Source organism: Chanodichthys erythropterus, chromosome 13 (genome assembly GCF_024489055.1).
Source record: "Chanodichthys erythropterus isolate Z2021 chromosome 13, ASM2448905v1, whole genome shotgun sequence".
NCBI classification, from domain to species: Eukaryota; Metazoa; Chordata; class Actinopteri; order Cypriniformes; family Xenocyprididae; genus Chanodichthys; species Chanodichthys erythropterus.
Window position 1 is genome coordinate 49,967,007 of NC_090233.1, and position 11,883 is coordinate 49,978,889.

At 43.6% G+C, this 11,883-nt stretch overlaps 1 protein-coding gene across 1 annotated transcript; it reads right to left on the bottom strand.

Moving 5' to 3' along the window:
* Positions 1-424: 424 nt before the first annotated feature.
* LOC137034917 (cystatin-A-like) lies at positions 425-1,578 on the bottom strand. Its single transcript, XM_067408156.1, has 3 exons — positions 1,435-1,578; positions 1,065-1,166; positions 425-683 (listed from the first exon to the last, which is right to left on the bottom strand). Exons 1-3 carry the CDS (start codon positions 1,513-1,515, stop codon positions 549-551), a joined length of 318 nt encoding a protein of 105 aa, XP_067264257.1. The 5' UTR covers positions 1,516-1,578; the 3' UTR covers positions 425-548.
* Positions 1,579-11,883: the final 10,305 nt, after the last annotated feature.

Sequence of the window (11,883 nt, forward strand, 5' to 3'; positions counted from 1 at the left end):
CTCTCTCTCTCCAGACAGAACCATCCTGTGCCTGGAGTGTCCCAACAGTCCTCAATCAGCATATTGATGAATCCCTCGCACTAGATAGGCATTAGCATACTGTGATGATATAGGCCACATTTTATTCACATGTTTACCTTTTAAAGGGATTTCTGAAGTACTAAGGCAGTAAAGAGTTCTACCCATATTTGCTCAGCCCTGCACCTGTTTGGCAATCACATGTGTTTTCCCTTTAAAAAAGACATGCAGACAGTCAATTAAATCTTAAAATTAGAATGAATGAATGTCATTTTACATTATTTTATGTTACTTTTTGTTTTTAAAGATTTGGAATGAGGATTTTTAAAAATGTTTTTTATGTTTATTATTTCAGTATAAAACTGTTTTAGTAAAGTGAAGTGAAGAAACACACTGACACAGGCTCTGAGGGTTTGAATATTGAGTTTAATATTGAGGAATGAAATAGTTTTCAATAGTTCCTCTATACAGTATGGCAGATCATTGTGTGTGTCTGTTATTAGAGAAGACAGACTGTTTTCTGTATGTGGTTAGTGACCAAATGGGATCAGAGGTTCACTGGCGGTTTTAGGGTACTGGACTCCAGTCACAGTCAATTCCCCTCCATTGCAGGGGAGAGCTTGAGTTATCATCGCATGAACGCACTGATTCACTCCAACGTACACCTGAGAGAGAGAGAGAGAGAGAGAGAAATCTCTTCAGATATAATACTCACATTGATAGCGAACTAAATGCATTAATTTTTTCATGACAGCAAGCAAATTTCTGTGAGTTCTGCTACAGTGACCGTTGCTGACTAGATTTGTGTGTCCAGCAGCTCTACAGAGTTGAGAAGTTTTCTCTTAGCTAAAAATGCAGAGAAACTTTATACAGTGACATGATCCATTTTACCTTTCTGAGAGGACGGAAAAATGACTGGACACATCACACTCATTTAGGACACACTTCGTTTGCTTGTTGATATTAGAAACATACAAATTGTGCCTTGAAAGAGTTTCAGTGATGTCCAAAATCCATAAAAAACAAAAAACAAAACACTCACTTACCTTCACCAGATGGTTTTTTCCAGACACAATCTGAGTCCCAAAGCTTAAAGGAATGTAAGTCTCAAAAGTGGCTCCAGCCTTCTTCTCTATGTCTGACTTCACCTGAATAAACAAATGCACATTTTATATTCATCTACATTATTATTATTATTTGAATAAGATTGAATTTACTAGTTGCTATAGAGAGTCACATCTATCATTCAGATATCAGAAAACTTATGTAAAAAGTATTGTGACATTAAGTCAAAAGTAAAAGAGTTCTTTTAAAAATGACAACAAATAATTTCACAAAATATTTGACAACACCAAGATTATTTTACTGTTTTAATAAAAACTGCATTTACCACATTTGTGATTTTCTGTCTCCTACCTCAAGGCAGATCTTCTTCACCTCTGGAGTGATAACCTCCTCTGAGGTCCATCCTCCAGGTTTTGACACTTCTGCAGTCATTGTGCTGGTGATCAAAGCTGGTAATGAAATAAAATGTATTAGGCAGTCTGTCTCACAGATTGATTCTGTTCAACTATTTATGCTCCCAAAATCACGTGACATGAGTCGTCATTTTAATTCCATGTGATCACATCAAAGGGCTGAATGAATAGGTGGAGTTTCACTTTAAGGCTGTTGTGTAATATTCAGTTCCAGTGGGTGTGAATATTCATGATATTTCCCTTGTTGTGGGCATGTCAAGGCGCGAACAAATGGAGCTGAAAATATTAGGGTGCACTGCTATGAAAATCACTCTGCTTCAGTGAGACATCGATAAGAAAAAGTATAATTTCATAGATATTGTCAATAATAGTAGTTTAAATTAAAATGTGTAAACTTAATAGATCACTTGTAATTTAAATGTAATGTAATATTTATTAATTAAAAATGGTTGCTGCTCCAATTTAAAGGTGCTCTAAGCGATGTCACGCGTTTTTAGGCCAAAACATTTTTTGTCACATACAGCAAACATATCCTCACTATCCGATAGCTGCCTTTCCCCTGAACGCACTGTAAAAAAACGCGGTCTCTGTAGTCGCCACAAGCTCCAAAAACGGCAACAAAAACAAACTGGTGCAGCCAGGACCGGGAATCATAATAAATATACTCCAGCCAATAACCGACAAGAATGATTTTAAATGTGCGTTCATGACTGTTTCAGGAAGCACGGAGGGGAGGGGGAAGAGGAGGAGGGAGGGTCTAGCTAGCCTTGTCATGATGAATCACAGGAAGCAATTGCAAGTTACAAGGTTTATTGTAGAGAGAAAACAGAGATGGACACAAACAGTCGATGAATGGTGCAGGCTTCCAGTGACGCAGGGACTGAGATGATCCGTTGGTGGTGAGTGAAGGTGACGAGAAGTGACGTGAAAATAAATCCAGGGTCCAGACATAGAACGAGCAACGTAGACAACCAACTGGACTGAAGACGAGATGAACAGGAACTCCGGTCAGGAACAGACGAAACACTCACGACACAGGACACCAAACAACGATCTGACAATGGAGATGAGAATGAGGTGAGTATATATAGGGGAGTGAATGAGCAGCAGGTGATGGGATGATGAGCGGCAGCTGGATCCGCTGATGAGCCGCGTGGCCTGGACACGCCCACAACACACTCGCACACACACAAGCACAAACACACCCACAGCTGTCAAAACACAGAGCACGCGACAAGAAGGAAACAATGTATCTGTGAACCGTGACAGTACCCCTCCTCCTAGGGACGCCTCCTGGCGTTCCCCGACTCCCTTACCTGTCGATTGAAATCATCGATAAGGGTGTGATCCAGGATGTCTCTGGCAGGAACCCAACTTCTCTCCTCCGGTCCGTAACCTTCCCAGTCCACCAAGTACTGAAATCCACGTCCCCTCCGCCTCGAGTCCAGAATACGGTTGACCGAATAGGAAGGTTCCCCATCTACGAGTCGCGGCGGTGGGGGAACCGGAGCAGGCGGATTAATATTGGAATGAAAAACGGGTTTGATCTTGGATACATGGAAGGCGGGATGAACTCTCCTGTACGCTGGAGGAAGTTTGAGGCGGACTGCCACCGGACTAATGATCTTGGTGACAGTAAACGGACCAATAAATTTGGGAGCAAGCTTATTAGAGACGGATCGGAGAGGAATGTTCTTAGTTGAAAGCCACACTTTTTGACCAACGACGTATACGGGAGGCCTTGACCGGTGGCGATCGGCCTTGGCCTTGGTGCGCTCCCTCACTTGGAGAAGAGTCTCTCGGGCTCTCGTCCAAGTGCGGTGACACCTCTGGACAAAGGCGTGAGCAGAGGGGACCGCGACTTCGGATTCCAGACTAGGAAAAATAGGTGGCTGGTAACCTACGCTCAAACGGAGAAAGGCCCGTGGACGACACTGGTAAAGTATTGTGCGCGTACTCCACCATCGAAAGTTGCTGACTCCAGGAGGAAGGATTCTTAGAGACCAGACATCGCAACGTCCGCTCCAAATCTTGATTGGCTCTCTCAGTCTGGCCATTGCTCTGGGGGTGAAACCCTGAGGACAAACTAACCGTCGCCCCCAGCAATCTACAAAACTCCTGCCAAAATCTGGACACAAACTGGGGACCTCTGTCAGAAACCACGTCTATCGGGAGGCCATGAAGCCGAAAGACGTGGTCAATGACTGTAACCGCTGTCTCCTTGGCTGATGGTAATTTGGGCAAGGGAATGAAATGAGCCGCCTTCGAGAATCGGTCCACTACGGTCAAAACAACCGTGTACCCTTGGGAGGGTGGGAGGGCGGTGATAAAATCTAGCGAAATATGTGACCAGGGTCTCGAAGGGACTGACAGCGGTTGAAGCAACCCATCCGGGGAACGATTGGAAGTCTTGCCAACGGCACAAGCTGAGCAAGCCAATACAAAATCGCGGACGTCCCGAGCCATGAGAGGCCACCAGAATCGTTGCTTGACTAAAAATTTAGTTCGACTGACTCCTGGATGACACGCTACGTTGGAGCAATGACCCCATTGAATGACCACGGACCGTAGTTGCTCCGGCACGAATAAGCGGTTCGGTGGACACTCGGGCGGAGGAGTTACCCCTTCTAGAGCCAACTTGACTCTCGATTCGACCTCCCATGTGAGAGTGGAGACCACTAACGTCTCAGGTAAAATGAACTCGGGAGTAGACGGGCGTTCGGAACGATCAAAAATACGAGACAAAGAGTCGGGTTTGATGTTCTTAGAACCCGGGCGGTACGAGAGAGTAAAATCAAAACGTCCGAAAAAAAGTGCCCACCGAGCCTGCCTGGAGTTCAACCTTTTGGCAGTTCTGATATATTCTAAATTCTTGTGGTCGGTCCATACAATGAAAGGCACCCCAGAACCCTCCAACCAATGGCGCCATTCCTCCAAAGCCAACTTGACTGCCAGCAACTCCCTATTACCAATGTCGTAGTTGCGTTCGGCGGGAGACAATCGATGAGAAAAAAACGCGCACGGGTGCATCTTATCGTCTGCGGAAGAACGCTGGGATAACACTGCTCCTACCCCCACCTCTGATGCGTCGACCTCTACCACAAACTGCCGTGATGGATCAGGGGCAACAAGAATGGGGGCTGAAACGAAGCAGGCCTTCAGTTTGGCAAACGCAGCCTTGGCTGCGTCTGACCACCTGAACGTAGTTTTGGGAGAGGTCAAGGCAATCAGAGGCGAGGCTAGTTGGCTGAAGTTGCGAATGAACCGCCGGTAAAAATTGGCGAACCCCAGAAACCTCTGTAGGGCCTTACGGGAATCTGGACTTGGCCAATCCACCACAGCCTTAACCTTCTCAGGATCCATGCGCACTCCCTCAGTCGACACGATGTACCCTAGGAAAGGAACAGACTGTGCATGAAAAACTCATTTCTCCGCCTTGACAAAAAGCCCATTCACTAACAACCTCTGAAGCACTCGTCGAACGTGCTGAACATGCTCCTGGAGAGATGAGGAAAAAATCAATATGTCGTCCAGGTAGACATATATGAACTGATCAACCATATCTCTCAGCACGTCATTGACGAGTGCCTGGAAGACCGCTGGGGAGTTGGAAAGCCCGAACGGCATAACCAAGTATTCAAAGTGCCCCCTGGGGGTGTTAAAAGCGGTCTTCCATTCATCCCCCTTCCTGATGCGAACCAAATGATAAGCATTTCTTAAATCCAATTTTGTGAAAATGGACGCTCCCTGCAACCTCTCGAAAGCTGAAGACATTAACGGCAAAGGATAGGTATTCTTTACCGTAATGTTGTTCAGCCCCCGGTAGTCAATACAAGGTCGCAGGGACCCGTCCTTCTTCCCCACAAAAAAGAACCCCGCCCCCGCTGGAGAAGAGGAAGGGCGGATGAACCCGGCTGCCAGTGAATCAGAAATATATTTCTCCATGGCCTCCCTTTCAGGAACCGAAAGGGAATATAACTTGCCTTTAGGCGGAGACTTTCCTGGCAATAAGTCTATAGCACAGTCGTAGGGACGGTGCGGAGGAAGAGAAGCAGCCCTAGACTTACTGAACACCTCCTTCAGGTCGAGGTACTCAACGGGCACGTTAGACAGATCCACTGCTTCCTCCTGTAAAACAGAAACAGAAACGGACGAACAGGCAGAGACAAGACAAGACTTATGACACTGCTCGCTCCAGGCCACGATGGAGTTCTGGATCCAGTCTACCCGGGGGTTGTGTCGGATCAGCCACGGAAGACCAAGGACAACGGGGGTCTGAGGAGAATCAAAAATGAAAAAGGTAGTCTGTTCTGTGTGATTTCCGGCGGTGATCAGGGTGACGTTCTCGGTGCTGTGAAAAATAGTGGGGAGACTCTGTCCATTGAGTGCGTGCACGGCGATACTGTTGGTGAGAGGTCTGAAGGGAATGTGAAGTCTTATGGCAAGAGATTTGTCCAAAAAGTTACCTTCAGCACCGGAATCCAGTAGTGCACTGCAGTCGTGAAGATGATTGGACCATCCCAGTCTCACCGGGAGGAGGGTGGATGTGGTTGAGGGCTTTCCGGCGGAGATCCCACCCGACAGTAGCCTCAAACTTACTGCCGGGCTTGCCCTTTTAACGGGCAGTTGTAGGCGAAATGACCGGCTCCACCACAGTATAAACACAGTCCCTGGGACCTCCGCCTCTCCCGCTCCTCCCGGGAAAGCCGAGCTCGACCCACCTGCATGGGCTCATGGTCTTGAACGGGGCTGACCGTGTCCACGCTGCTGGAGCGAATCCCCTCCGCGCTCCTCTGGGCTGGAATCCTCCGCTCGACCCTGGTCAGCCGAGCGTCCACCCTGAGCGCCAAGTCAATAAGTTCATTAAACGTGGTCGGAAGGTCCAGCGTGTAGATCTCCCGCTGAACACGGTCAGCCAGCCCATGCAGGAACATGTCCCACTGCGCCTCCTCGTTCCAGTGGCACTCAGCCGCTAGTGTACGAAATTCGATGGAATAATCAGACACCGACTTCTCTCCTTGGCGAAGTTCCGCCAACTGCCTGGCGGCTTCTCTCCCAGCGACCGACCGGTCGAACACTCTCTTCATCTCCGCGGCGAGTGACTGGAACGAGGCGCAGCATGGGTCTTGATTCTCCCACACCGCCGTCCCCCAAAGAGAAGCCTTCCCCGTAAGGAGAGTGAGCACAAAAGCCACCTTACTCTGCTCCGTATTAAATGTCCGGGGCTGTAGAGCGAAATGCATAGAACAACGTGTCAAAAATGCTCTACAGAAATTAGGTTCACCTGAGTAGGCTTCTGGCACCGGAAGACGAGGTTCAGGACTGGCGGCGTTCTCTGGTGTGGGTGGGAGGACGGCCGGTGTGGGCGTCGCAGCGGGACCGCGGAGAAGCTGGAGCTGTTGGGTGAGCTCGGACACCTGCGTCACTAAAGCCTGCACAGCTCGCCCGGTTTCATTAAGATTTCTCTCCTGGGAATCCTTACGACGCATGTTGCTGTTGATAAACTCCTCTAGGGTAGTATGCCGGGCGCTTGCTGCTTCCGTAGCTTGGTCAGATCGTTCTGTCATGATGAATCACAGGAAGCAATTGCAAGTTACAAGGTTTATTGTAGAGAGAAAACAGAGATGGACACAAACAGTCGATGAATGGTGCAGGCTTCCAGTGACGCAGGGACTGAGATGATCCGTTGGTGGTGAGTGAAGGTGACGAGAAGTGACGTGAAAATAAATCCAGGGTCCAGACATAGAATGAGCAACGTAGACAACCAACTGGACTGAAGACGAGATGAACAGGAACTCCGATCAGGAACAGACGAAACACTCACGACACAGGACACCAAACAACGATCTGACAATGGAGATGAGAATGAGGTGAGTATATATAGGGGAGTGAATGAGCAGCAGGTGATGGGATGATGAGCGGCAGCTGGATCCGCTGATGAGCCGCGTGGCCTGGACACGCCCACAACACACTCGCACACACACAAGCACAAACACACCCACAGCTGTCAAAACACAGAGCACGCGACAAGAAGGAAACAATGTATCTGTGAACCGTGACAAGCCTCTGTTTTGTTTGACAACACTTCGAACGTCAACAGGAAGTTACTCCACCCAGGATCGCTTAGAGCACCTTTTATCTCAGTGTGCTCCCTTTAAGCTCATCCACATTAAACATCTATGTAAATACTTCATAAACAGACTTTAAATATTAACTGATAGTTGTCACTTTAAGTTAATCTTTATAAAATAATTAATTACTTATTTTCACAGCCTTAAAGGGTTAGTTCACCCACAAATAAAAATTACCCCATGATTTAAAGGATTAGTCCACTTTTAAATAAAATTTTCCTGATAATTTACTCACCCCCATGTCATCATGTCTTTCTTCAGTCGAAAAGAAATTAAGGTTTTTGATGAAAACATTCCAGGATTTTTCTCCATATAGTGGACTTCAATGGGCACCAAACATTTGAAGGTCAAAATTAATTTCACTGCAGCTTCAAATTGTTCTACACGATCCCAGATGAGAAATAAGTGTCTTATCTAGTGAAACCATCTCTCATTTTCTGAAAAAAATTGAAAATTATATTTTTGCTATTGTCCTTGCTTGCTTACCTAGTCTGTTGATTCAGCTGTGCACAGATCCAGACGTTCTGCCCTTGTCTAATGCCTTTCATAATGTTGGGAACATGGGCTGGCATATGCAAATATTGACAGTCGGTGTTATGTTGAGATTCGCCTGTTCTTCGGAGGTCTTTTAAACAAATGAGATTTATATAAGGAGGAGGAAACAATGGAGTTTGAGACTCACTGTATGTCTTTTCCATGTACTGAACTCTTATTATTTAACTATGCCAAGATAAATTAAATTTTTGAATCTAGGGCACCTTTAAGCATTTACCTTATCTGAGAGAAATGTAGCAGCGCGTTGATCTGACAGTCTCTTCATAGGAAGATAACAAACGGCTTTCGCCAATTGATGACACACAACGATTCTCTGCTGTTATTTTAGTGGTTTGCTTCACGATGTGAGTACAGGACTCTTTTACTTCACTGCCCCTTGTTGGAAGACATTATTTTTATTGTTTCGTCTCCTGCTTCTTGAATCTCGTGCCACCTTTTTTTATTGTTTCATAAGCTCCATGTTTCATTTCCATAAATATTCATGCTTAATTCCTCAAGGCAACTATGTAGCATACCACATTTAAAAGCAGCTCGAGTCCTGACCCCAAAGGCTTGATGGGATTATTTGTGGTTGTTTTTGTACAAGTTGTCCTAAAATTGCACGAGGTGTCAGTGTGGCAAGTGCTTTCATGTCAAGATGTTAAAAACAGGTTTACTGGCTTGTCAGCTAACTGGAATGCTTTTGGTTGTCATGACAATTACGTAGTTTAGACCAGAACGGTATCAGACTCGCCTCTGATACTAGGGGCTGAGGTGGATCAGATCCGGCGTATTTTAGGTCTTCTTTAATGCGGCATTGCGTCTTTACACTGAATTCTGAGCAGGTACAGACCCGCTTCAGAACAGCCATAAATCGGCTGTGTAAAGATGCCTTAAAATGTCCCTCAACTGTCAGCATCTGGCACAAGCACTGGTTCCAGGTTTCAGTTGGCAATTACTAGCTTTTATTAGTTCAATAAATCAAAGACATTAATGAATACTTTCTATTTTAACATGATAAGACCAACACTTGGTTAACTACATCATCATTTTGTTTTATATTTTTTCCCCTTGTTTTGTTTTTTTAGGAATGGCACTCACAGAGACACAAAATACACATTGACAGAATAATTACAGACTTAGATTGATTTGATATTGATCAAATTCCTTGCTTAGCTTTGTAAACAATCAAGAACTTTTGTGAAACTGAAATAACAACGTAAAACTGACTAAAAACTGACAAACACTAAGTGGAGATACTGAGACCACCAGGGTAAGAGATGAAGTTTCATACCAACCCCTGAAAAACATTTTAAATGGACAATGACTTACGAAGTGTAGTTGACACGTAGACTTTTTAAACCTTTTTTAATTTCCATTTTGCCTTCAATTTTATTCTTAAATAATGGTACAATGTGACAAATGGATTTTGCGAATGCTAGCAAAATACACAGGAGAAAAAAAAAAAAAAAAAAAAAAAAAAAGGAATTTACATGCTCAAGTTCTAAGTAAATTACAAGGTAGTAATGACAAACTTTTTTTTTTTTTTTTTTTTTTATTCATTTATGGGAACCATCTCCACCCCTATGATGCAGTTTAGCTTCAGAGCCCTATATATATATAAACATCTGTACAGTGTTACAATTCTGTAATTGTATGTCTAAAACATACTGCTGCAATTTTTAACCAATAATCTGAAAAAAAAAAGTCAATGTAGGCTATTTATCTGACTCTATTAAAGACTACTGGCAAGGACGCACTATAAAAAAACAAGGACTGCAAGTTAATATAAGTGTTACGGTACACAGGAGGCAGACACAGATGTAAACAGGTATAGGTAGTTTATTGACCACAGTAGAGCATGGGATATCAAACAGGTGAGTAGAATGGATGCAGATGATGTTCAGATGATAATATAGGGAATAGTTATTGTCCTTTTCGTTGCAGGTTGATATACGCTGGAGCTTGGAGATCGCTGGAGACACTTGGAGCTGACTTGAGCACACCCACATAGAGGACGAGGCACACAGAGGGAAGGAGACACGCTGGAGACAGGTGAGTATACGAAGAGGAGTCATTACAGGAAGTATATGCGAACGAGACCGGACATGGAGTGCTGTGTGTGTGTGCTCTATATAGTGCTGTTGATGAGTGAGGTGATGAGGTGCAGGTGGTATCAGTACTCTGGAGACGGTGTGCGCTGTGATTGGTGGATGTTGGAACCTGACGTGTCTGTGACAATAAGACAGAACACATTGGGTTGTTTATTTAACCCAGCATAATGGGTTGATTCATTTTTACTATAATATAGCTTCTTTTTCTTCTTCTTTTTTACTTCATACACAAATTAATTTTTACAGATTAACTTAAATCCTCTAAACATTTTTAACATACTCCACACAACCACTGGCTTGCATGATAATTCCTTTATTTTCAATCATATTTTACAGTATAGCATATTTTAAGTATAGCATTACATTACAGCTCGTTTAACAAAAAAACTAAACAAAACAACAACAAAAAAAAAAACTTAAAGAGTAGAGGACTATACGACCTTTGAAACGAAGCTTTAAAGTCCCCCTGAAATCAAAATTTACCTTTTTTAGCTTTTATGAATACGTTAGCCTTAAGGTTATGAATAAGCTGGTGTGTTCCAAAACCCAACAAACAATGACAAAATTCACATTTAGGAGATATAAGCATTTTAATCTTACAGTCTCTCACTTCTGCTAAAATACATTTACATTTAGTCATTTAGCAGATGCTTTTCTCCAAAGCGACTTACAAAAGAGAATAGTAGAATCAATCAAATCAACATGAGAACAACAGTATGTAAGTGCTGTGTGAAGTCACAGTTACGTCAGTAAAGTGCTCGTAGCAAGGAATTTTTTTTTAATAAATACACAAATAGATGGAAGAAGAATAGAAATCAAGGTAAGTGCTACTATTACTGGGTCAAGTGCTGACGAAAAAGATACGTCTTTAGCACTTTTTTGAAAATGGCTAAAGACTCTAACAAACTTGGTCCATCTAATCTAAAGGCCTTTGTGATGTTAAAATTGCAAAGATCTTGACTCTTTGCCAAAGGGCGCGTCCGGGGTGGCCTGATGAAATCTGATGTTTCGCCATGAAAGAGGAAGCTGTTGTAACTCAGGTATACAATGTCCAAACTGCCCCAAACTTCACATGTTTGATGAGAGTCCTGGCCTGAAGACATCTACATGGCAATATTCAGTTAGTCATAGCGCCACCTGCTGGCAACAGGAAATAACGTTTTACACTTAGATTATCTCCTCATAGAGATTTAACCAGATCAAAATCATATTTAGTAAGTCTAATCTAAAGGCCTTTGTGATGTTAAATTGAAAATATCTTGAGTTTTCGATGAAAGGTGTGTCCGTGGTGGCCTGATAAAATCTGATGTTTCGCCATGAAAGAGGAAGCTGTTGTAACTCAGGCATACAGTGTCCAAACTGCCCCAAACTTCACGTTTGATGAGAGTCCTGGCCTGAAGACATCTACATGCAGAGGTGGGCACAAATACATCAAAAACTATTTTGTTACAAACTACAAATACTGGCTCATGAAATGTAACAAAATAAAATACAAAATACTGATGTGAAAAATGTATTTAAATAAAATACAAGTAATTCGTATTTTGAAAATACAAAAATACTCCCACAATAATTTTAAGTCTTTTTTTTATTACTGGAAGGTCAATA

What these genes read in the sequence shown, in the direction of transcription:
- LOC137034917 (XM_067408156.1), bottom strand. Translation starts at nt 1,515, where the DNA reads ATGACTGCAGAAGTGTCAAAACCTGGAGGATGGACCTCAGAGGAGGTT. An exon ending in TGAAGAAGATCTGCCTTGAG is followed by an intron (nt 1,167 to 1,434) that starts GTAGGAGACAGA and finishes TTGTTTATTCAG; the next exon opens with GTGAAGTCAGACATAGAGAA. An exon ending in GAAAAAACCATCTGGTGAAG is followed by an intron (nt 684 to 1,064) that starts GTAAGTGAGTGT and finishes TCTCTCTCTCAG; the next exon opens with GTGTACGTTGGAGTGAATCA.